This window comes from Bos javanicus, chromosome 2 (genome assembly GCF_032452875.1).
Source record: "Bos javanicus breed banteng chromosome 2, ARS-OSU_banteng_1.0, whole genome shotgun sequence".
Classification (NCBI taxonomy): domain Eukaryota; kingdom Metazoa; phylum Chordata; class Mammalia; order Artiodactyla; family Bovidae; genus Bos; species Bos javanicus.
In genome coordinates this window covers 11,716,259-11,743,997 of record NC_083869.1, presented here as the reverse complement: position 1 = coordinate 11,743,997, position 27,739 = coordinate 11,716,259, and the positions used below count along the sequence as shown (strand labels likewise).

The following is a 27,739-nucleotide window of genomic DNA, read 5'->3' as shown; positions in this document are numbered from 1 at the left end:
GAATGGAACTGACTACTGGTTATGCATGGGTTTCAGCTAAGGGAGATATTGATGTTATATTTGAAGCATTAATTTTTGAGTAATTTAAATTTCCACTCAAATTGCATTACAGTCACATTAGTGTTGCTTGAGAATGTCTTAACAATTCTGAATCCCAAGCCTCAACTAAACCTATTGAATTGAAGTCTGGACTTTGATAGGTGTTTCAAATGCATATTATTGAGATTTGAAGTACACATATTTGGTAGCCTCTCTGGAAAATCCCATGGACGGAGGAGCCTGGTAGACTGCAGTCCATGGGATTGCTAAGAGTCGGACACGACTGAGTGACTTCACTTTCACTTTTCACTTTCATGCATTGGAGAAGGAAATGGCAACCACTCCAGTGTTCTTGCCTGGAGAATCCCAGGGACGGGGGAGCCAGGTGGGCTGCCATCTATGGGGTCGCAGAGAGTCATACACGACTGAAGCAACTTAGCAGCAGCAGCAGCAGCCCTAGCAGTTAGCTTAATAACTGCTATCTGAAGAAAAGGGATATCTTCATATGTGAAGTTGCCATTACCAAAACACTAAACAACCACCATGCCAGCAAAAAGACAGTGAGGGGGATGGGAAGAATCCATTTTGGAAACATTTTGCTTCCCAATGATAATATCCTATCTGTTTCAGATTCCTGAATAATGCCATGAACAAAAGCGGAATCTTGATATCTCACTGTAGAAGTCAATAACTCTTTCTAAACTTTTGACACTGACGGCTACACTTGACTGGAGAGAAACCTCAGTTTTTTAATCTTACATATAGAAAAATAACCAATTTCAGGGATACAATGTCAGTCAAGAATTCATTATACTCTTAAGGCTTTTAAGCAGCCTCTGTTATTTCAATGACCTATCAATTAATCAAAGTATACTGGGCTATGCCAATTAATTATGCAGTTTGTCCCTCTCTGTTATCCACATCATAATCATTACATCCATTCCTTCAGTCCATAAGAAATTATTGACAGTCTATCACAAACTGGTACTTTGGCTAGTGGGGGGTCCTACTAGCCAAAGAGCTCCTATTTTGGTAATTATTGACACAGCAGGACTTTACTGTGTGCTTAAAAACAAGTAGACTTATATGGTTCCTTTAGGATTCAACCCTATTTTAAGTCTGTACAGTACAAAAGATCAGTAGGAAAAATATAATTAGGACTTAATTTAGAGAAATGTCAAGTTCTTTCCAGAAGTTATTATACCGTCTTACTTAAATGCTCATTTTTACTGCATATTTCTGTCGGTAAAATAAATACTTTTTCTTTTTATTGTGACCACAGACTCTAATAAAATCAGTTAATACAGATAGCATGTAGGTTGTTTAGTCTTTACAGAGATTTTGGCCTAAATATTGAATCTAATTATTTTCTTTTTTATAATTTTGAGACTAGATGTCAATAAATGAGTTAATCATACTCCTGATTCATAGTACATTTTTAATCCTTAAGAGTTCACTGTTTTGTTCCATTGTTTTTATCTTTGATCCTAATTCCAAAAGGCATCTAATTCTAATTCCTTTAATTAATGTTCTTAAATGTGCATGTGTGCACAATACAGGTACATTTTCATAACTTATTTTGTTGCACTTTTCAGACATTGAAGTTTTTACAAATTGAGGGTTTATGGCAACCCTGAAGCAAGCAGGTCTAACAGCACCATTTTTCCAAGAGCATATGCTCACTTTATGTCTCTGCATCACATTTTGAAATTCTTACAGTATTTCAAACTTTTCCATTGCCATATTGTTACACTTGCTTATGATCAGTGATTTTGATGATACTATTGTAATTGTTTTGAGGTTTCACAAACCATGCCCATATAAGATGGCAAAATTGATTGGTAAATGCAAGTGTTCTGACTGTTTCAGTGACCAATCATTTCTTTCCCTCTTCTTAGACCTTCCTCTTCCTTGAGACACAACAATGTTGATATTAGGCCAGTTAATAACCCTAAAGTTGCATCTAAACGTTCAAATAAAAAGTGTCTCTCACTTTGAATCAAAACCTAGAAATGACTAAGCTTAGTGAAGGCATGTCAGAAGGTGAGATAGGCTGAAGGTTAGACCTTTTGCACCAGTTAACTGAGTTGTAAAGGCAAAGGGAAGATTTTGAAGGAAATTAGAAGTGCTACTCCAGTAAACACATGAAATATCAGACAGAGAAGGAAGCTTACTGTTGTTATGGAGAAAGTTTCAGTGGTCTGGATAGAAGATGAAACCCCCCACAACATTCCCTTAAGCCATAGTCTAATCCAGGGCAAGACTTTAACAGTCTTCAATTCTATGAAAGCTGAGAGATGGGAAAGAAGAAAGGTTTCTAGTTTACCATCTATTAATTTTAAATCATTCTCTTTTAAGTAGAAATCCCTTATTTTGATAATCCTGGAATCTTTCACAGGAGTGTCATGGAAGTGATGGAATGTTCTTTTCATTGCATCATATCAGGAGACACATGAGCCCAGTTGGTCCCATTATTGTGTATCCTAGTTCTAATCACATTTTCACTAATGTTTCATCGCCTTATTTTAGCATCTGTAAGTAATTCTTGCCTAAACCAATTATCACTGTGATGTTTGTGAAGTGGTGATTTTCCTGATTCCAAAATCATATTCCTCATCTAGCAGTCAGCATCACACTATCTAAAAACACTTTTCTCTTCTCAAACATTTTATAATCATACCTATTTATATTAATATATAGTTATGGATTTCTAATTTATATACTGCTTACTATTAAATTTTTAATGCTAAATGTGTTCAATATTTAGCCAGTGGGTGACTGTTCAATTTGGCTCTGTTTATTCTGATGTGTCCCATAATTCTTCAGGCAGTTCCTCTCTGGCCAACTCCACATGATTTTCTCATCTTATCTTTCCTTTTCTTCTCTCAATCCTAGATCCTTCATTTACTCAAGTTACTCTGGTGATCAATAAAGGCACAAATATCTGGGATCTAAGTGTGTTGTTTTCTACTGGAATGTCATTGCTTCTAAGCGTTCTCAGTGAACAGAGCTAGAAAATGCATGCTTTCTATCTCTATTTCTTTCTCTTTGTTTCTAATGTCTCTATCTCTCTTCAGTTCCTACAGATATATTGAACTCTAGTCCAGTATCCTGCAAGAGAGTGCTCAGTCATGTCTTAGTCCATGTTCTTTATTTTTTTTTAATTTTTTAAATTTTATTTTTAAAATTTACAATATTGTATTAGTTTTGCCAAATATCAAAATGAATCTGCCACAGGTATACCTGTGTTCCCCATCCTGAACCCTCCTCTCTCCTCCCTCCCCATACCCTCCCTCTGGGTCGTCCAAGTGCACCAGCCCCAAGCATCCAGTATCGTGCATCGAACTTGGACTGGCGCCTTGTGTCATACATGATATTATACATGTTTCAATGCCATTCTCCCAAATCTCTCCACCCTCTCCCTCTCCCATAGAGTCCATAAGACTGATCTATACATCAGTGTCTCTTTTGCTGTCTCGTACACAGGGTTATTGTTACCATCTTTCTAAATTCCATATATATGCATTAGTATACTGTATTGGTGTTTTTCTTTCTGGCTTACTTCACTCTGTATAATAGGCTCCAGTTTCATCCATCTCATTAGAACTGATTCAAATGTATTCTTTTTAATGGCTGAGTAATACTCCATTGTGTATATGTACCACTGCTTTCTTATCCATTCATCTGCTGATGGACATCTAGGTTGCTTCCATGTCCTGGCTATTATAAACAGTGCTGCGATGAACATTGGGGTACACATGTCTCTTTCCCTTCTGGTTTCCTCAGTGTGTATGCCCAGCAGTGGGATTGCTGGATCATAAGGCAGTTCTATTTCCAGTTTTTTAAGGAATCTCCACACTGTTCTCCATAGTGGCTGTACTAGTTTGCATTCCCACCAACAGTGTAAGAAGGTTCCCTTTTCTCCACACCCTCTCCAACATTTATTGCTTGTAGACTTCTGGATCGCAGCCATTCTGACTGGCGTGAAATGGTACCTCATAGTCGTTTTGATTTGCATTTCTCTGGTAATGAATGATGTTGAGCATCTTTTCATGTGTTTGTTAGCCCTCTGTATGTCTTCTTTGGAGAAATGTCTATTTAGTTCTTTGGCCCATTTTTTGATTGGGTCATTTATTTTTCTGGAGTTGAGCTATAGGAGTTGCTTGTATATATTTGAGATTAGTTGTTTGTCAGTTGCTACATTTGCTATTATTTTCTCCCATTCTGAAGCCTGTCTTTTCACCTTCCTAATAGTTCCTTTGTGGTGCAGAAGCTTTTAAGTTTAATTAGGTCCCATTTGTTTATTTTTGCTGTTATTTCCAATATTCTAGGAGGTGGGTCATAGAGGATCCTGCTGTGATGTATGTCGGAGAGTGTTTTGCCTATGTTCTCCTCTAGGAGTTTTATAGTTTCTGGTCTTACGTTGAGATCTTTAATCCATTTTGAGTTTATTTTTGTGTATGGTGTTAGAAAGTGTTCTAGTTTCATTCTTTTACAAGTGGTTGACCAGTTTTCCCAGCACCACTTGTTAAAGAGATTGTCTTTAATCCATTGTATATTCTTGCCTCCTTTGTCAAAGATAAGGTGTTCATATGTGCGTGGATTTATCTCTGGGCTTTCTATTTTGTTCCATTGATCAATATTTCTGTCTTTTTGCCAGTACCATACTGTCTTGATAACTGTGGCTTTGTAATAGAGCCTGAAGTCAGGTAGGTTGATTCCTCCAGTTCCATTCTTCTTTCTCAAGATAGCTTTGGCTATTCAAGGCTTTTTGTATTTCCATACAAATTGTGAAATTATTTGTTCTAGCTCTGTGAAGAATACCGTTGGTAGCTTGATAGGGATTGCATTGAATCTATAAATTGCTTTAGGTAGTATACTCATTTTCACTATATTGATTCTTCCAATCCATGAACATGGTATATTTCTCGATCTATTAGTGTCCTCTGTGATTTCTTTCACCAGTGTTTTATAGTTTTCTATATATAGGTCTTTAGTTTCTTTAAGTAGATACATTCCTAAGTATTTTATTCTTTCCATTGCAATGGTGAATGAAATTTTTTCCTTAATTTCTCTTTCTGTTTTCTCATTATTAGTGTATAGGAATGCAAGGGATTTCTGTGTGTTGATTTTATATCCTGTAACTTTACTATAATCATTGATTAGTTCTAGTAATTTTCTGGTGGAGTCTTTAGGGTTTTCTATGTAGAGGATCATGTCATCTGCAAACAGTGAGAGTTTTACTTCTTCTTTTCCAGTTTGGATTCCTTTTATTTCTTTTTCTGCTCTGATTGCTGTGGCCAAAACTTCCAAAACTATGTTGAATAGTAATGGTGAAAGTGGGCACCCTTGTCTTGTTCCTGACTTTAGAGGAAATGCTTTCAATTTTTCACCATTGAGGATAATGTTTGCTGTGGGTTTGTCGTATATAGCTTTTATTATGTTGAGGTATGTTCCTTCTATTCCTGCTTTCTGGAGAGTTCTTATCATAAATGGATGTTGAATTTTGTCAAAGGCTTTCTCTGCATCTATTGAGATAATCATATGGTTTTTATTTTTCAATTTGTTAATGTGGTGTATCACATTGATTGATTTGCGGATATTGAAGAATCCTTGCATCCCTGGGATAAAGCCCACTTGGTCATGGTGTATGATCTTTTTAATGTGTTGTTGGATTCTGATTGCTAGAATTTTGTTAAGGATTTTTGCATCTATGTTCATCAGTGATATTGGCCTGTAGTTTTCTTTTTTTGTGGGATCTTTGTCAGGTTTTGGTATTAGGGTGATGGTGGCCTCATAGAATGAGTTTGGAAGTTTACCTTCCTCTGCCATTTTCTGGAAGAGTTTGAGCAGGATAGGTGTTAGCTCTTCTCTAAATTTTTGGTAGAATTCAGCTGTGAAGCCGTCTGGACCTGGGCTTTTGTTTGCTGGAAGATTTTTGATTACAGTTTCAATTTCCGTGCTTGTGATGGGTCTGTTAAGATTTTCTATTTCTTCCTGGTCCAGTTTTAGAAAGTTGTACTTTTCTAGGAATTTGTCCATTTCTTCCACGTTGTCCATTTTATTGGCATATAATTGTTGATAGTAGTCTCTTATGATCCTTTGTATTTCTGTGTTGTCTGTTGTGATCTCTCCATTTTCATTTCTAATTTTATTGATTTGATTTTTCTCCCTTTGTTTCTTGATGAGTCTGGCTAATGGTTTGTCAATTTTATTTATCCTTTCAAAGATTAAAATTCAGTCCTGCTTTATGTTAATGATTTTTCTTTTCTTTATTGGTGTCAAGACTAAGATAACCTCTGATTTACTCTGATACTGATGATAAAACTTGTTTGAATCCAGTCTTTGTGGGTGGTGGGTAACCTGTGAGACTTTAAACTAGGCAGACCCAGAGTGGTGATTTCTAGCTGAATACCTTGCTGAGGGGTCAGAGACTAAATCCAAGTTCATGAAATACCAAGAAATCACTCACAGTAAAAGTAGCTTTTTGCATTTATTTCCTCTCTGGGTTCTCAAGTTATTTTTCTGGAGATTTCTTATCATCCCATCAGCCCTGCAATGCTTCTGAGAGGAGATTTTGATATTTTATTCACCTTTTTAATTCATTTCGATTGGAAGCACTAGCCCTAATAATTTGATAGTCTTACTCATAGAAATAAAAGTTTTGATCTTAATTCTCCTATATGAAATTTTCTTGAAAGAAATTCTATTTACATAAGCCTATTCTATTTCCATGATTAAAAAATTACCTCTGAATGAAACTGGATTCTTACATAATCCAAGACAATATTTGGCTGTACTTTAATTTTCATCTTATACAATAAAGTTTTTATCAGCAGAACCAAAGTGATACTTTAAATTTGTTGTTGTTGTTGCTCAGTCACTTAATTGTGTCTGACTGTTTGTGACCCCATAGACTGCAGCACTCCAGGCTTCCCTGTCCATAAGTAACTACTGCAGTTTGCTCAAACTCATGTCCATTGAATCGGTGAGGCCATCCAACCATCTCCTACTCTGTAACCCCCTTCTCCTTTTGCCATCCATCTTTCCCAGCATCAGGGTCTTTTCCAGTGAGTTGGATCTTCACATCAGGTAGCCAAATTATTGAAGCTTCAGCATCGATCCTTCCAATGAATATTTAGGATTGATTTTCTTTAGCATTGACTGGTTTGATCTCCCTGCTGTCTAAGGGACTCTCAAGAATCTTCTCTAGCACCACAGTTCAAATGCATCAAATCTGTGGCACTCAACCAACTCTTTATGGTTCAACTCTCATATCTGTACATGACAGATGGGAAAAACCATAGCTAAAACTATATTGTCATATTAATAGTTTCATTGAGTAATACTTTGTATACTGTGCAAAGTTTGGTATTGTATATGCTTTGTATGCCATACAAAGTATGGATTGTATACAATCAATCCATACATTTATACATTTATAGTTTATATTGAGTGGTTTTTAGTCTATTCATGGTGTTGTACAACCATCACTATAATCAAATTTTAGTACTTTTGATTCACCTCCAAAAAAGAAATTATATTAGCAGGTATCCCCTCTCACCAGTTACCCAGTCCTCAGCAATAACAGCACAATTTTTTTCTCTGTAAATTTGTCTATTCTAGACTTTTCATATAAATGGAATTATACAATATGTTATTTTTGTTGACATTTCACTTAGTAAATATTTTCTTCTATTTTGTAGGCTATCTTTTCACATTTATACTTATGGTTTAATTTTTGCAATAAAAAAAGGAATTTTTAAAAATTCTGCTTATATCCAGCTTACCTATTTTTTTCTTGTTATTTGCGTTTTTACTGTTGTAACTAAAAAAGCTTTAATCATGGTCATAGAGATCTAGTACCTGCTGGTTTTTTTACTAATATGTTATAAACTATGGGGTCACAAAGAGTTGGACATGACTGAGCGACTGAACTGAACTGAAATGATAGTTTTAAATCTTACATTATTGTCTATGATCTATTTCTAGTTTATTATTGTGTATGATATAACATAGCAGTACTGCTTCACTGATTTGCACATGAATGTCTGGTGGTTCCATTTCTTGAAAAACCTTTTTTTTCCACAATGAATTGTTTCTGCACTCTTGTAGAAAATCAAGATGAGGAATGTACTTATGATGAAGTATGAAATTTTGTCAAATCTTTGTTCCACATTTATTGAGATGATCTTGTGATTTTTGTCATTCATTCTATTAAAACTGATGCATTAAATTGATTGGTTTTATGATGTTAAACCAATCTTACATTGCTGAGATAAAGCCTACTTGGTCATAGTGTCCCATGCATTTTATATATTTGATTCTGTTTATTTCTACATAGTTTGTTGGGGAATTTTACATCTCTATTCCTAAGAAACATTGAGTTAACTTCAGTTCAGTTCAGTCAGTCAGTCATGTCTGACTCTTTGCAACCCCGTGAACCGCAGCATGCCAGGCCTCCCTGTCCATCACCAACTCCCGAAGTCCACCCAAACCCATAATGTCCATAATGCCCATTATAGTCCACCCATGTCCATTGAGTCAGTGATGCCATCCAACCATCTCATCCTCTGTTATCCCCTTCTCCTCCTGCCTTCAATCTTTCCCAGCATCAGGGTCTTTTCAAATGAGTTAGCTCTTCGCATCAGGTGGCCAAAGTATTGGAGTTTCAGCTTCAACATCAGTCCTTCCAATGAACACCCAGGACTGATCTCCTTTAGGATGGATTGGTTGGATCTCCTTGTAGTCAAAGGGACTCTCAGGAGTCTTCTCCAACAACAAAGTTCAACAGCATCAATTCTTCGGTCCTCAGCTTTCTTTATAGTCCAACTCTCACATCTATACATGACCACTGGAAAAACCACAGCCTTGACTAGGCGGACCTTTGTTGGCCAATGTCTCTGCTTTTTAACAAGCTGTCTAGGTTAGGATGTATTTTTCTTTGATGTCTTTCTCTGCCATGGGGTCAGAGTAATACTGGCCTCATGAAGTAAGTTGGGAAATTTTCATTTCTATTTTCTGGAAGAATTTGTGAAGTGGTGTAACTACATCAATGTCGTATAGCCTTCACCAGTGAAACCATCTGGGTCTGAGTTTTTCTTTGCTTATTGTTTGAAAATTACTAATTAATCTCTTTATGTTTTACATATATTCAAATTTTCTATTTATTCTTGAATAAGGTGCAGCAGTTTGTGTCATCACAAGATTGTTTTTTCATTTCAACAATGTTACCTAATATACTGGCAATTTTGTTTGTTGTATGAGTTTATAAGTGTTGATGTTTCTATAAACTTGGTAGTGATGTCTTCTCTTTCATTCCTGATTTAGTGATGTCTTCTCTTTAATTCCTCTCCATTGTCTTTGTAAATCTAGCTAAACATTTGCCAATTTCTTTTTTTTTTTTTTTCCAAAGAACCACTTTTGGGGGATTTTGTTTATGATTTATCTATTTTCTATTCACTTAATTCTGCATTAATCTTTACTGTTTCCTCATATCTGTCTTGTTTAACATTTTTCTTCCTTACAAACTCTTATTTTAGAAAACATAACAGTTTGTAATTATTTTCTTCTTGCAATTTTGAGCTTATTTTCTTCTTTTTCATTCATTCAGCCTCATTAGATTGTAAGCTCCATAAAGACAAGGACCATGTGTAACTTTTTCTCTATTTTTTTTTTCATCATTTCAGTGAAGGGGAAATTCAGAATACTAAGGCACAAACTGGCCTAAAAGATTTCATCACCCTTTTCTTATGACAAATGTAATACTAGGCAGTATTTGTTAATTAATCTGCTTCTCTGATGGTTTGTGGCCTCAAGATCTCATTTCTACTTGGCAAATAAAAGCTGGCAAAAAGAATGTTACCTATGCCTTGCAGTTCAGCTCCCACAGTCAAAATGGGGAGAAGTTCAGAGTCTTCCGTTACACAGGTCAAAAACTGTGTCTTTGATAACACAGTCGTATCTCTCTTAACTCACTGGGGACATTCTTGGGTAAGTGTCCTATTTTTCTAAGATGGAGACCTAGCAATAAGCTAGCAGAATTTCTTTAAAAAAAAAAATTAAAAAAAAAATACTTTATCAAGAAATTTTCAGGCATTTCATACCTTATTTCTGCTTTATAACTATTTTCTCTTTTTTAAAACTTCTTTATAACTATTATGTAGTTTATTGCCTGGATAAAAAGTCATCATTTTCTTGTTTACTTTTCTTGTAAGTTGACAAGAGGCAAAGTTTATTGGTTCTCTCTGCTTCACTTTAAGAGGAAAAGTTATTACTTGTGGTTTTTGGAATATTGAAGGGTGCTGTTGAGGAGGAGACCTCATAGTATAGGCGTTTAGTAAATACTTGTTTAATGGATAAATAACTGAGAACTGTTTAGAACTCTGTAACAAGAAACAAATAATAACCTTTGCAAAATCCTTTTACATGTCTAGATTTATGTTTTTCTCTTTATAATAAAGAGATTGGGTCATGTAATAGTCATATCACAATGATTTGCTTGTCAAAAATTGCTTTTAGTGATTTCCCTTCTAATTTAAAGACATAAAACTGTAAAATCATGCTGTACTGAGAACAACACATGAAGAATATTTTTAAATGATACATTGATATAAAAGGAAGATAGAACTTAAGCATATGAGCTATCCATTCATTCTGCAGAAAAGATTGAGTGCAACTGAACCCAAAGCAGAGGAAGCAGTTAGTTCCTCTCTGTTACTTTCCCTTCCTTTGAACTACAATTATTATGAAACATTTTCTGTCAGTTGGCAACAGAATCAAATTAAACCTGAAACCATCATGAAAAAATTATTTTATATAATATGTATGTATGTATGTGTGCGTGTGTGTGTGTGTGTGTGTGTGTGTATATATATATATATATATATATATATATATATATATATAATTATCAAGGATACATATGCATTTTTAAAATTACCTTGAAGAAAGAGGTGTTGAGAGTTATATTACCCACCCAGGTAGTTGTAATCATTTCTTTTTGCCGGTTTAAAACTTCTGAAGTTTTCCCATTGTCTATAGGACAAAGATCTATATTATCAAGACATACAGCCCTTCCAAACCTTAGAGCAGGGTTGTCCCCAATTTTGTTTTCTGAGTATATCTTCACAAACTCTCTGGCAACTCTGAACAACTTGCTGTTTCCAGAAAACTCCAGGAATTTTCAACTCCATGTCATAATTCCTACTGTTCCTTCTGACAAATGTTCTCTTTCTGAGTTGGAGTCTCTTCTTCATTCTTTAGAATTCTGTTTAAAGCCATCTCCTCTTCATTCTTCCCTTATTTTCTTTCCTTGTTGAGTTAAGTAAGTGATTTCTCTCTCACTTGTGGTCTAATCGCAGTTGTGCCACAGCATTATAGCCATCTCTTTGGACTGTCTCCTACCCTACTAGTTTGCTGAGGAGAGAACAATTTGGTTTTATGTTTCCATTCCACACCTTCTTTTGCTCTCACACATAGCAGGTACCCGAGGATTTTTTTGGTATTAAATTGAATTGCATACCTTCAGGCTTACATATTAATGATCAGTGCTTCAAAGCTGAGATAACCAGGTGTGGTTTTAAATATTAATGCTGCTACCCAGTACCTCTGAAATTTGGAAGAGCTGCTTAATCTCTGGGCCTCCTTCCCCTTATCTATAAATTAAGATTAAGAATATCAATCTTGTAGAATTTTCATAAAGAATAATTCAGAAATGCCTAGCATGGCTCTTAGCACCCTGTAGCTGTTCTTTACAATGGAATTGTTTAGTAACAGTGAAATATCTCCTAAGGAAAAGAGAACAAAGCTAGACAATGATTGACAGTGTGGCAGAGCCTGTACTTCCTGGGATGCCTATTACTGAACACAAGGAGCTTCTTAACCAAAAGTAGCCACCCAGGCCTGAAATCCACCCATGTTCACGAAGCTTGGAGAGTTGCTTGTGCACACGTACAGTTACAGACACTGGGAGTGACTCATGGCCAGCGGGATGCAGAGTCAGTACTTTAGAGAGAAAAGTAATGTGGAGTTGATTGATAGTGGGACTTCATGATTAAAACCAGTGACTGTGTACATTAAATCTATAGAACTATTAGATGGAGTCCTCAAAGTAAGATTTGATAAACTCATTGTTTATAAATTGTTTAGGTATAAATATATGATAGAATTGTATTATTAAAATCAATGTGACTTTTGATCTTAGAATCGAACAGTTTTTTACCTATAGGTTTTGTAACACAGGCTCTCACCATCTCTTGCTTGAGCAATTGTAAAAGTGTGTTACCAAGCTTCCCTATTCCCAATTTCTCTTCTTAATTATCATGAGTAACCCAAACAGCTGCCTGGTCCTTCCTGTGCCACAGACTTTGTGGTCACACTTTTACTTACTCTCCATGCTTTTTCTTTTAAGCGCTCTGCCTAGTGCTTTAAACCCTGTTAATAATACCCTGCTTTTGTTCCCTGACCTCATCAAGTTTGTTCAAACCTCTGTGACTATGTACATTGTATCTCGTTTTCTGGGAACCTATTCAGACATTTCTTTTCTTGGATAATTGCTACTGCTTCTTTACAGCTCAGTTCACTTGTCACCTTCCCCAGAAGCCTCACTTGACCCTAAAGTACTCCAAAGGGTCCTATGAAATCTTTACCATAGTACTTAATGTTACTAGGTTGACACCATCTCTTTATGTGACCCTCTAGCTCACTAGCTCTTGTATTCCTCTACTCCAGGAACCCTGTTTATCCTTCTTCATAAGCAAAGAATCCATCTAGCACACTGCTTGGTCAACAATAGGTCATGCACAGAACTGGGTACTTGTGTGTCACGAGTAGTATAGCTTCTGAGGTAACATACCTAATTTAGTCTCCAAATTATAACATATTTTCCAGCCTTGTGGAAATTTTCCAGTTGCTCAGTAGTGTCTAACACTTTGTAACCCTTTGGACTGTAGCTCGCAAGGCTCCTCTGTCTATGGAATTATCGAGGCAAGAATACTGGAGTGGGTTACCATTTCCTCCTCCAAGGGGTCTTCTTGACTCAGGGAATGAACCCATGTCTCCTGTGTCTCCTGCATTGCAGGCAGATTCTTTACCACTGAGCCAGCAGTGCTTCCATTTCCAGCCTTAGTTTGACTTATTTTAATACTTTTTATAGTTACATCAGAAATGATAGTTTATTTTCTTTTAGAAATAGTTTTCACATTTCATATTTACTATCATTCTCATATTTTTTTCAGACTTTTATGGTTTTCCAGTCTGATAGTCTTGATATTTAAAAAGAGAAGGTTAAAATTGTTTGTGGCACATACTGATATAATAAAAGATACAATCTTCTTAGTGATTTGTTCCTAAACACAGAGAGAGACAGACAGAGCAAAGTTGTTAGCAGTTCTCTACAGAAAGATTTAAATGCTGTAGATTAGAAAAAAAAAAAAAAGACAAAAATAGTCTGAAGAAAAATATTATGTACTTTTCATGCTGAATTTATTTGTAAATACTTAATTGTACTTAAATGTCATCTCTGTGTTAAAAAAAAAAAGCTGTAGATGAAAGCTCAGATCATATTTTACAAGGTATGAAAACATTTCTACACTTCCTACGTGCTTGGAACATCGGACTCTGCTCTAACCCACAGCATTGGAGGCCTCCACAGTGGCTTTGATCATGACAGGAGTTATTACCCTTAGTATGATCACTAGGGCCTTTGGGAACCTGCCTGGGGAAGAACAGCAGGAAAAAGCTGGTCACACGGCTCAGTGGGCAGAGGAGCCCTGGCAGCAGACATTTCTGGAGGCAGGACTTCGTAAAGGAGAAAAAGAGCATGCCTGGGCACATAGGAGTTTCTCTCTGGGGAGTATTTGCAGGGAGGGACTCAGGCTACTGAAACAGCAGGTAGGAGTTTAAAACAAAAATGCTTTTTTATTGTTGTCCTTATGATCCCAATTTTAGCTCTAAAGCACAGTCATTTGGACAATCATGAATTGTGCTGTGTTTTTGTTTTTATAGCTCATTGTCATCAGCTTCTATCATTATAATACAACAGTGAAGCCAAGGTTCCTACGTACAGATTTCCTATGTACTGATTTTGCCACCCACTAACTATCTGACCTAGGGCAGGTTCTTAAATTCTCTGTGTCCCTGTGCCTTTATCTGTGAGTTGACAATAATAAGAGGACCGACCACATTAAGTTGTGAGAATTACATGATGTGAAATACATGAAGTATCCTGAAATGAGGCTGGCATGCAATTTGTACTATAGAAATATTCAGTTATGAGTATTGTCATTACTTATTCTGAAGATATCTCCAGAAAGTTTCTTTTTTTTTTGGTAATAGAATTTTTCTTCCAGTTCCAGAATATATAGGTTCATTTCCTCATCAAATATAATTTAGAACATTTTCATATTTTTTCTCTTTGCCTTACTCAAATCTTTTGTCGTAGCATGAGTATGAACCCTATAGATATCTTTATCAAATTACAGCCATAAATAGCAGCCTGGGATTTTTAAAATAAAAAGCAGGGATATCATCTCAATGGTAGAAAATTTTCAATATTAACTAGAGAGTTCACTATTTATTCTTAAAATGCACTTGTATTATGTTTTCTAGAAACTGAATATATCAAAAACTTTGTTTGCATAGTATTTCCCTTATATTAGAAAACTAGAGTATAAATTTTATCCAGTGATGTGATCAAGTCACCTGGTTATGGTTTCATGTAGGTTACATGGTCACTTCCTTCCCCATTCCTTACATTGTTCAGAGCCTCAATCACTGAAGAATCATATCTTGCTCATTTTATTATTCAAACTAGCATTGTCATAGTTTTAAGTATATATGTTCACTAAGTAATCCTAGTAGTATTAAATGTTTTACGTCATCATATGTTTAAATTTTAACTAAATTTATATTTTAACAAAATATACTTTCTTTTTAAAATTTTAATGTCTTTAAAAATCTGTATCTCTCATGTATCTTTTTTGCTGGGTTAATTCTTTAGGCCACTATTGATTTCTCCTAAAAGAAAACAATGTCAGGCATGGAAAGAGAGTTCATGGGTAGCTCAGCAAGAGTAAACAAAATGTCAGACTCCCCATCACATTGTATAGGATTGTGGGCCAATTATTCTTTCCTTCTAGTTTTGTTTTCATCATATGTAAAATGGGGCTAATAGTTTTCACCTGAGGATTAATATTGTCAAGCCTGAGATAATTTACGTGTAGTGCTCTTTTGAGGTAGTCAATATGTGTTAATGTTCTTACCTTCTTCATTGTGTCTTCTCCACCCAAATTTTAGTTCTAAGTTTTTCAAGTTAAAATGCTGTTCTTTGCAAAATGTCCCTTTTCTTTCGGATACCTGAAACATATGATTATTTTCAAACGGGCTTTCCCTGCTGTGCTAACAATATATCAAACACACAGAATATCACTCCCATTTGGAGTTCAAGACAAAGCAGAATTAACCGCAGGGGCAGAGCCTGCAGGCGCTAATGGGAGGGACAGCAGGTCTCCATGTATTATTCCTCTTATTATGGAAGCTATGGTTGCATTATGATCTTCACAAGGCATCTGGGGAACTCCTCCGATGCGACACCTACAGTGTCATGCTTGCTTTTGGGGAAAATATTTTCTAAAAATGCATAAGGCTAAAAGTTTCGAGAACTATTATTTTACCTTATTTTCTTCTCAGCAAGACAATTTCATTTTGTAGCCAGGAAATGAAAAGAAAAGGGGGAAAAGGAGAGAAAACTGTTTGACTTTAGGAAGAAGTAGAACTAGTCTAAAATTAATTAACAATTCACCTTTCCTTCCAAAAATCTGCAGTTTATACATATCTGTATGCAATATACACATACACTCTCAGGTGCTCTTATCTCCTCTTTTCCATGTGGCCATCTTTTAAAGTAATACATACATTAACAAATATGCAAAACTTCTTAGATCTTCTATTCTCAAAATGCAGTATGAGAAAATACACAAATTTCTCATCTAATCCAAAAGAATTAATCTTGGCCTCTAAATAGCCTTGTTGAATGTTGTCGTGAACCCTTCCAGTTCAAGTTATTAGAGGGAAAATGGATATCTGTATTGCTATTATAAGCTTCAGAGCACTTGGAATTTTAAAATGTTTATTATTTCCTTTTAATTTTATTATTATGTAATAAAATCATATTTCTGACCTTTTTGATCTATTGTATAATGCTATGTTTAAAGTAGCTAACAATGAAAATAGAATAAACTGTTGTATAAGAAAACATAATTGGATGAAATTATGTCTAAGTAACAGAAAATATTAAATAACTAAGAAGGCAATGGTACCCTACTCCAGTACTCTTGCCTGGAAAATCCCATGGATGGAGGAGCCTGGTAGGCTGCAGTCCATGGGGTCGCTAAGAGTCGGACACAACTGAAATGACTTAGCAGCAATATCTAGCTTTAGGGAATCTAGATTGCAATCTTACAAATTATCCTTCAGAAAATTATAGTATAAGAAGCATTGAATTTTGCACAGGTACTTAGATAGCAAGAGTTATAAGTATTAATTATATTAGAAAAATAATATGTGTATTTTGGGTATTTCAAACATATTTTTTCCATCTACTCAAATAGTACACACCACCAAAATCATGATTCAAGTCTATAAACAATAAATTATATGTACAACCTCCAAAAATATAGTTAGTTTATTCACTTATTTATTAAACAACCTTTTTTAATATCTATTTGTTCTAGTCATTCTTCAGGCATTGGGGATATAGCAATAAACAGACTATAAGTACCTTGCTTTCATAGAATGTATAATAGTGAGAAATTACAACAGATGTTTCATGTAATTATAAGTAGTGAGTATATACATATATGTGTGTGTGTGTGTGTGTGTGTGTTTCTATTTGCATCAGATCAGATCAGCTCAGTCGCTCAGTCGTGTCTGACTCTTTGCGACCCCATGAATTGCAGCACACCAGGCCTCCCTGTCCATCACCAACTCCCGGAGTTCACTGAGACTCACATCCATCGAGTCAGTGTAACATGTGTTTATAATATAGGTACAGTGTTTTCTGTATATAGTGTCAGGTGTAAATGCCCTCCAAAAACTGCCATGGGCCAATACTTAAGGGGATTTGTTGGATAAATAGCTTTGGTCCCTGACCCTATAAATACAAAACTCCTAGGTTTTTGCTCTCCATTAGGGTCCAGGGTGCATTGGAGAAAGAAATGGCAACCCACTCCAGTGTTCTTGCCTGGAGAATCCCAGGGACGGGGTAGCCTGGTGGGCTGCCGTCTATGGGGTCGCACAGAGTCGGACACGACTGAAGAAACTTAGCAGCAGCAGCAGCAGGGTCCAGGGTTTCCAACATGAACAAGCTTCATTTGCCCTTGTAGCAACTTCCTTCATAACAGTCTTTACTTTTATCCTGGGTCTTTAGAGCAGATTTCTTGTACATGATAGTTAGCCTGTTTTTTATGCAGTTTTTTCTTTTAATTGATGTAATTAAAGTGAGTTTTTTATGCAGTTGATGTAATAACTACCATGTTTGTCTTTGTTTTCTATTTGTTAAATTTATTCTTTGTTTCTCTCTCTTTTGGCCTTTTTTTCTGCCTTCTCAAGTTTTAATTAAGCAATTAAACAATGTATATTATTCAATTTTATCTCTTCCCTTAGTTTAATACCTTTTTAGTGGTCTGTCTGGAGTTTATAACATGCGTTCTTACTAATCTAAGTCCAGTGTCACATAACACTCTACCATTTCACAGGCAGTGCAGGTGCCCTTCAGGAGACTCTTCCTTTACCCCAGTGCTTTCTTTTTTTTTTTTTTTTTATTAAGGTTTATTGGAATATAGCTGCTTTACAATGTTGTGTTAGTACCTACTGTACAGAAAAATGAGTCAGCTCTATGTATACATGTATCCCCTCTTTTTTGGATTTCCTTCCCACTTTGGTCACCACAGATCACTGAGTGCCTTGTTCTATACAGTAGGCTTCCCCAATGACTGCAATGCAGGATTTGATCCCCGGATCTGGAAGATCCCCTAGAGGAGGAATTGGCAACCCACTCCAGTATTCTTGCCTGAAAAATCCTATGGACAGAGGAGCCTGGTGGGCTACAGTCCAAAGGGTTGCAAAGAGTCAGACCTGACTGAGCAACTGAGCACACACTTTCCTTTCTGACATTGCTGTGACTCATTTTGCTTACTTATATGTTGTAACTACCCAATTCATTGATGGTATTGTTGTTTTAAACCAAGTTAACTTTTTAAATGTTTGGACATATCTATTTTACATTAATTTGTTCCTTCTCCAACTTTTCCTATATTCTTTTCTTCTTGAAGAAAAAAAGAATTACTTACAGGCAAGATCTATTGATGATGATTTGGTTAGTATATCTGATAGAGGCTGAATCTGAAGATTTTCTCTTTGTCTTTCTGTTGTATAAATATGATATGTCTAGGTGTTTGTCGTTGTACTATTTATATCCTTTTAATGTTCTCTGAGCTTCCTAGGTCTGTTATTTGGCATCTCTATTAATAAGGAAACTTTTCAGCCAATTTTCTTCAAATATTTCTTCCACTGCATTCTCTTTTCTCCTTCTGGTATTTAAAAAAAAGTTAATTATACCTTGTGATATTATCCCATATTTCTTATACATTCCTGTGTTCTGGCTTCTTCTTTCTTTCCTTCCTCCTTAAATTTTAGTTTGTTTAAGATTTTGTTGGCACATCTTCAATTTCATTTTCCTCAGCTGTACCATGTCTATTGATGAGCCCCCTGAAAGTATTCATTTCAATTAGAATTTTTTTTTAATTCTTGCATTTTTAAAAAATTCCTTCTTGGAATTTCCATTTCTTTGTTTACATAACCTGTTTACTCTTGCATGTACCCTGTCTCTCCCATGCTGTTAATATAGCCTTCAGTCTCCAATGCCAAATGGTGTTCTATAACTGTTCTCTTTCTGAATAAACTTTCTCATCCTAAATTTAAAGCTAAAGATAAAAGAAGGAAAGAACTGAATAAAGTGTTCCTCTTATAGAAGGATGATAAGGGAAGTCATCTTTGAGGAAAGAACATTTTAGCAGAGATCAGCAAGAAGTGAATGAGTATTTCATGCAAGCACCTGGTATGAGAACATTCAAGGGAAAATAAATGATAAGTCCAAGTGTCAAAGTGATTGTATAATTAAAGTTTCAAAAACCTTAAGGAAATAAGAGTAGGTAAAGCAAAGTACCTACATCCATGAAATTAAAAGATGCTTGCTGCCTGGAAGAAAAGCTATGACCAAACTAGACAGCATATGATAAAGCAGAGACATTACTTTGCCAACAAAGGTCCATCTAGTCAAAGCTATGGTTTTCCCAGTAGTCATATAGAGATGTGAGAGTTGGACTATAAAGAAAGCTGAGCGCCAAAGAATTGATGCTTTTGAACTGTGGTGTTGGAGAAGACTCTTGAGAGTCCCTTCGACTGCAAGGAGATCCAACCAGTCAATCCTAAAGGAAATCAGTCCTGAATATTCATTGGAAGGACTGATGATGAAGCTGACACTCTTATACTTTGGCCACCTGATGCGAAGAACTGACTCATTTGAAAAGACCCTGATGCTGAGAAAGATTGAGGGCAGGAGGAGAAGGGGAAGGAAGGTGGAAGGAGAAGGGGATGACAAAGGATGAGATGGTTGGATGGCATCTCTGACTCGATGGACATGAGTATGAGCAAGCTGCAGGACTTGGTGATTGACAGGGAAGCCTGGTGTGCTGAAGTCCATGGGTCACAAAGAGTCGGACACGCCTGAATGACTGAACTGAAGTGAACTGAAAGCAAAGTAAAAGAGAGAGAATGATAGAAATTGATGACAAAGACGTAGTACAAGTAACAGGTGGAGGAGGACGTGTGGGTCATTATAAAAGTGTTTATTCTAATAATGATGACGGGCTATTAGGGAATTTTGAGCTGAAATATGGTATCATCTTATTTTATTCTAGAAAACGTGTCTTGTCAGAAAGACACTCATAGAAAATACCAGAAAACTGATAGTCTTCTCCCAGTTCATCTTAAAATCAAACCCAAGACAAAGGCTTCTATGCAACCAGTTATTTATTTTTTATTTGAACTTTTTATTGTATATTGGAGTATAGCCAATTAGCTATGTTCTGATAGTTTCAGTGAAGAGCAAAGGGACTCAGTCATACACACACACACACACACACACATACATATATATATATATATATATATATATATATGTATTCTCCTGAGAGTTGGACTATAAAGATAGCTGAGCACTGAAGAATTGATGCTTTTGAACTGTCATGTTGGAGAAGACTCTTGAGAGTCCCTTGGACTGCAAAAATATCCAACCAGTCCCTCCTAAAGGAAATCAGTCCTGATTATTCATTGGAAGGACTGATGCTGAAGCTGAAACTCCAATACTTTGGCCAGCTGATGCGAAGAACTGACTCCTTTGAAAGGACCCTGATGCTTGGAAAGATTGAGGGCAGGAGGAGAAGGGGATATGACAAAGGATGAGATAGTTGGATGGCATCACCAACTCAATGGACATGAGTTTGGGTAAACTCCGGGAGTTGGTGACGGACAGGGAGGCCTGGCATGCTGCAGTCCATGGGGTTGCAAAGAGTCAGACATGACTGAGTGACTGAACTAAACTGAACTGAACTGATTCTCCCGTAAACCCTCCCCCCATCCAGGCTATCATGTAACATTGAGCAGAGTTCCCTGTGGTATACAGTAAGCTCTTGTTGGTTATCCATTTCGAATATAGCAGTGTATACACGTCGATCTCCAACTTCTTAAGTCCCCTTTCCCCCTATCCTTCTCCCCTGAGACAAGTACTTATTTACTTGGGACATGAGCCCAGGAAGCAGAAATGAAGTTCCACAGAAATAGAAAAGGTAAGAAAAGCTAATATAAGGATATAGTTACTGTTTGTCACTAGTACAAGTAACTGGTGCTCCTTCCCACTGGGAATCTCTGTGGAATCTTAGAAATGTGTCTCAAAATTATCTGTCTGGTAGGTAAAAGGGGAAATAGTTTATCCTTGAGTTCTTACTGTCCATGAAGGTCAAGGGTGGACCTATATGGTGTTAACTGCTCAACATTCCTGGGTTGCATATTTGTTAGTGCTAAGAAGGAATATGCAAGCTCCTATATCATGAGTCAGAGAAGCCACTGGATGGGATGTGATGCCTCAACGCAGCCTGGGGACAACTGCAGCCAAGTGGTACTACAGAAGGCTGCTGGAGACTGTTTCAGAACCTGTCACTTTGATACTAACTGGGACAAGAGATATGGCCCAGAAGATGTGCAGTATTTTACAGAATGTGTAGACTATGGATTTTCTGATGAAATGCCTTCTATCAAATATCCTCTTAAACTAGAAGAGTTTTGTGACCTCTTCCTTGGTTAATATTTTCATTACAATCAAATTTTAGCAAAGACTTTTTCTCTCTTTAGAGAACCTATAGTGAAATTTATGCTGGGTATAAATCACAAGGATACTTTTATTCTTGATAGGAGCAATAAGAGAGATAGAGACAGAGAAGAGAGATTTTTCCAAAGTATTTAAGTGTTAATTACATACAAATATTTTTTAGTATTGAAAATAATTATATACTGACAGTGCCTGATCTATTTATACCTTCACAACTTTAGCTACTTTAAATAGAGCATTCCTGGCAGAAATCTTGGATGTAATATATGATCACAACTATTATTTAGCAATGATAATTTATATACTATTTGCTGTTAGCTCTAAAGATGTCCCCCAAATGACTGGATACTGAAAGCCCAAACATGAACATGGCTACTTTAATAACATTGTATCTCTTAGTGCTGCTCGTTTTTGTCATATTTGTTTTTTATACACATGTTAATTAAAAAGGACAGTTCTGGTATTCCTTATTATTATTTGTCAAGTGTCTGCTAGTGCTGGGCTCTGTTATAAGCTCTGGAGATATCACAGTCAACAAAGCAGGAGTGAATCCCTGCTCTCCTGGAGCTCATGTTCCTCAGGGAAGGTTACTGATGGCATTGAGTTACGGTTGACTCTTGCTGCTGCTGCTACTGCTAAGTCACTTCAGTCCTGTCCGACTCTGTGCAACCCCATAGACGGCAGCCCACCAGGCTCCCCCATCCCTAGGATTCTCCAGGCAAGAATAGTGGAGTGGGTAGCCATTTCCTTCTCCAGTGCATGAAAGTGAAAAGTCAAAGTGAAGTCGCTCAGTTGTATCCAATTCCTAGAAACCCCATGGACTGCAGCCTACCAGTCCATGGGATTTTCCAGGCAAGAGTACCGGAGTGGGTTGCCATTGCCTTCTCCAACGGTTGACTCTTAAGAGGGGCTGAATAGCATTTGACGCCATGTGTTATGCTGAAGCCAACATAAGTTGCATCATTTTGGAAAAGAGAGGTGTTCCCTTCAAAGTCCTACTGGGTGCTATAGGAGAAGGTAATGGCACCCCACTCAAGTACTCTTGCCTGGAAAATCCCATGGACAGAGGAGCCTGGTAGGCTGCAGCCCATGGGGTTGCTAAGAGTCGGACACGACTGAGCAACTTCACTTTCACTTTTCACTTTCATGCATTGGAGAAGGAAATGTCAACCCACTCCAGTGTTCTTGCCTGGAGAATCCCAGGGATGGTGGAGCCTGGTGGGCTGCCGTCTGTGGGGTCGCACAGAGTCGAACACGACTGAAGCGACTTAGCAACAGCAGCATAGAATAGGTGGAATGACCCTGCGACCCTAGATAAACTGTTAACTTGTATCAATTTGCTATTCTGCAAAAACTCTTGCCCTGCAGAATTGCTATGGTTGCATGTGAAAAGATTATTGACTTTGTAACTTGGAGATAAGGCTGAGCACCGAAGAATTGATGCTTTTGAACTGTGGTGTTGGAGAAGACTCTTGAGGGTCCCTTGGACTGCAAGGAGATCCAACCAGTCCATTCTGAAGGAGATCAGCCCTGGGATTTCTTTGGAAGGAATGATGCTAAAGCTGAAACTCCAGTACTTTGGCCACCTCATGTGAAGAGTTGACTCATTGGAAAAGACTCTGATACTGGGAGGGATTGGGGGCAGGAGGAGAAGGGGACGACAGAGGATGAGATGGCTGGATGGCATCACTGACTCGATGGACGTGAGTCTGAGTGAACTCCAGGAGTTGGTGATGGACAGGGAGGCCTGGCGTGCTGCCATTCATGGGGTCGCAAAGAGTCGGACACGACTGAGCGACTGATCTGATCTGATCCCTGAAAATAAGGATTCAACTTTTACTGTTTTTAGGTATATGTAAACTGTGTTCGGAGAAGGCAATGGCACCCGACTCCAGTACTCTTGCCTGGAGAGTCCCATGGATGGAGGAGCCTGGTGGGCTGCAGTCCATAGGGTCGCTGAGGGTCGAACATGACTGAATGACTTCACTTTCACTTTTTACTTTCATGCATTGGAGAAGGAAATGGCAACCCACTCCAGTGTTCTTGCCTGGAGAATCCCAGGGACAGGGGAGCCTGGTGGGCTGTGGTCTATACACAGAGTTGGACACGACTGAAGTGACTTAGCAGCAGCAGCAAACTTTGAAGAGTTTGGATGACTTAATAGCTACAAGAATTCATCCTTTCTTCACTTTCTACCATCGTACTTAGTGGGGCATTGGGAAATGTGTACATTATTGAACAGAATGTGTTTGCCAGATAGAGGGGAGAGTTTGAGTTTGAGGAGGAAATATGAGCAGCTGCATTACTCTTTCATTTTATTCAATGCATTTCTTAACTTATGCAAGGAGGTAGCTGTGTTGAATGCCTGTATACTATGCTTTATGATACCAGTCAAGGCCTCTTTCGATACCATCCGCACTGGAGAAGGAGAGGGGTCATGGGCACTGGGCATGTCAACCTAATGAGGGCTGATTTTATCTACATACATACTTAAATTTTTTTTCTAGATACTAGAAGCCTTGTTCTCCATGCTGCTTCTCCCCATTTGCACACACAGCAGCTACCTTTTCCTCATCTTCCAGGATCCATCAGTTTACACACATTTTTAAAAATGTATAATCAATGAAAGTACATACGACTCTTTTCCCTTATGACACATTCAATAACCAGTCGTTCTGTTCTACTGATTTTTTATAAGACACAGCCCTGACTTCTTCCAGCAGTTTATATCAAGTTGAAAGTTCTAGCCTAAAAATATTTCTTACTGTGAAACCATTTGCAACCTTAACTGCAGCTATGCCATGCTGCTTTTAACATCTTCTAGGAAGATATAGAGAGAAAGCAAGAGAACAAACACATGCCAAAATATTAACAATTATTTTATTAAAGAGAAGGCCTTATAAAATTTATTGTCATCTTCTTGTAATGTTTCTATAGTTCTGAATGTTTTACAAAATGTAAGGTATAATCAAAAAAAAAAATCTGAAAACTAAAATACCATGAAGAATAAAACAAAGAGTGGCAGCGCCTATAGCATGAAAGAGACTGAGAATCATATCAGATGAAGGTAATGTATGGGCCTTATTTGAATCTTGTTTTGAACAACTTTTTTAAAATATTAGATAATTGCAGTTATGTGAACAAACTGACTGGCTATTTGATGATAGTAAGAATTGAATGTAGTTTTTTTGTTTGTTTTTTTAGATCTGATATTGGTTTTCTGATTTTAAAAAAAATCTTCTATTTTAGAAATACACACTGAAAGATTAACAGGTAACATAACATGAATTTAGGACTGTCTTTAAAAATTATCTGAGGCAGGGGAAAGGATATGAGGTAAGAGTGGATAAAATTAAACAAGGTTGGCCCTAAGTTAAAGATAATTGTTGAAGCCAAGTGATGGGTATGTGGGAGCTCTTATATTGTTCTCTCTACTTTATTTTCTGCTTAAAAGTTTAAACATAATGAAGTGTTATGGATCAAATTATTTGTGCTCAAATATTAGCTGCACATTTATTTATTATATATCATTAAGCTAGATATTTAACTTTCCTTTGCTTTGGTACTCTCACCTGTAAAATGAGGAAATGTCTAGAATGCATGTTTTTATCATTTTGATCATGATTGAATGAGTTAATATATGAATGAGTTAATATATACAAACCCTAACCAGCAACTGATCCTAAAAAAGTACTGAATAAATCTTGACTATTATTTTTAGATTTGTTTTCCTCTTTCAAACCTAGGCTAAGGCTTATACTTTTGAAGAATGCAATTTAGCCTAAGAATCTCGGTTTGCTTTACTCAAAAATTTCCCACATTTGAGGAAAGAAAAATTAGGAAAAATTATTGCTTCTCTGGAAAAAGATCAGTCTTAGGAAGGAAAAAACAACACCATAATAAGAAATAACCAAAAATTTAGAGAGAGGAAGTCGCTTAACTGTAATTATAATTAATAAGGAAATTCAACTAGTTTGCAAATAAATTGCTGTTCAAAAATATTGTTTTGAAAGTTAATTCTGCTTTGAACCAGACTGTTGCCATTATAATATTAATGCAACTCATATTGATTAGAATTTTATCTCTTCTTTTCACACTTTTGCCATGAAATCATGGTACTTAATTTTTGTTTCATTTAAATTGGATGATCTACAAAGTATTATTTTGAAGATTTTGTAAAAATTCAGTAAGCAGTTTAGATCTGTATGAGTCATTTTCATCATTTTAAACTAACTTTTTAAAAAAACATATTGGATGCAAGCAAAAAGAATAATGGGGAATATTTCTGAAATCTGCTGCAAAATGGTAAATTATTCAAATTGACAACTCATATATGAACAATTTGAGTAATTTTTGCAATTTATTACCTCTTTCTGTGAAGTTGATAAAATTAATCAAACATAATGACAAATCACTGTCTTTAAAGTAAGAAAGAGGACTATGTACATACAGATTATGCAGATGTATTATGCATTGCTACAAGACATACTACAAGTTTTACCAAGAATGATGGTGAACACTATGAAATGATGCATATACAAATATATAGCAAAATAAGGTAACAAACATATTAATCACTCATGAAATTACAGTTAGTAAATCACTTTCAAATTTTTTCGAATTTAAATATTCAAACTATGAGTTTTTCTAGCCTGTATATTTAGTGAGAGGATTACTGCCATTGACATAGAAAAGATTCAGTCGTTTCATCTCCACGTTCTAGTGCCTGAGGGAGTGTAGCACATAAGAGGCTTGAATGTATAGTTGTTTTGAATTTAAATAAATTGAACATGAGACAATCTATAAATTAGAAACAAATATATTCTATGGTAGGGACTGAAATGTAGGTCTTTATATCAGTACTTCAGTGAAAGGCCTGGACAGTGTTTCAAGCATTCAGTGTTTATTCATGTCTGACATCATTAACATTTAAGGAAGCATGAAATAGCAATTAAATTTAGATTTAAGGAAACCTAAGTGCTACACACATTTTCCTGTTTTATGCTTTGTAAATGAAAGCTAATGATAACTCACTGCATTTTTCATATTTTCAGGAGTTTGATTGTATAGTGATATTTATTTACTATCAGCATGATGAAAGCAATCTGTTTATACAGTTTAATTCTTTTCAGTTTAGGTAAATAGCTTGCAGGAATGAATTTCATTTTCCAAAGACTAGTGAATTTTAAAAGTGCAACCTAAACAGATGTGGGTCAAGATGAAAACATTAGTCAAATGAAATCTACTTGGGATGAATAAATGGCTGTACAGATATTTTGGGGAAGCAAACAAAAATACCAAGTTTGAATATTTGCACACCAATATGGAGGACATATTTAGATGTTCATAATTTAGAAGTTTTATGTTAACTAAACATAGACAGTGTAGCTAGAAATTGACAGTTGAATTAACAGTTGTATGAGTTTCATATTTCTTCTGTGCTAACATAGCATAGGAACTTGTTCAAGCAAGGGCTTCTATTTTTTCTGTGATTTTTTTTTTCTTCTCCATATTTCTATATTCTTTCCATTATTTATTTTGATCTCTTCTGTTAATCTTTAATTTTCTTTAACTGATAATTTCTTCTAATTTGCTTTGCTTGTATTTGCTTTATATATCTCTTTGTCTGTGATATTATTTTTAATTCTAATGACTATACTAAGCTGTCAACTGTCAGAAGGAAGGAACCTTAGAGGAAAACTAATTGCTTCCTTCTTCAAAATTTTATTTTTCAGGATTATGCTGAGAAGGAGAACACCATAGCCAAAGCGCTGGAAGATCTGAAGGCCAATTTTTACTGTGAACTCTGTGACAAGCAGTACTACAAGCATCAGGAATTTGATAATCATATTAATTCATATGACCACGCTCACAAGCAGGTAAGAAAGAGGTGTGAAAAAACCTCTAATATTTCTGAACTTTTGTAATAATTTTAATTATGTAGACTGTATGAATATAATATATTTATCTTGCTATGCAATTTTTAAAGATGCCAGTCTGGGGTGATAATTTAATGACTTATATAAAAGACATTAAAAAAAAAAACCACCAAAAGTCAAGTCTGAAATAAATAACCAATATCAAGAAATGCTATTCAGTTGCCTTTTAGTGATTGACAGCAGTTTGAAAATTGTATTCTTCAGGTGGTGATCCTTTAAATAATTTAAAATTTATTAATTTCTAAATATGTCAATCAACTAAAGACATTTATCAAATATAAATGAATTTATTTATAATTCTTTAGAGAAGGCATTT

At 36.1% G+C, this 27,739-nt stretch overlaps 1 protein-coding gene across 1 annotated transcript in view; it reads left to right on the top strand.

Moving 5' to 3' along the window:
- The window catches only part of ZNF804A (zinc finger protein 804A), a 350,091-nt gene that overhangs the window by 254,559 nt on the left and 67,793 nt on the right, over positions 1 to 27,739 (top strand). The window contains exon 2 of the mRNA XM_061433437.1: positions 27,220 to 27,363. Within this exon, the coding sequence (XP_061289421.1) occupies positions 27,220 to 27,363 (144 nt within the window). The remainder of the gene's footprint in view (positions 1 to 27,219; positions 27,364 to 27,739) is intronic.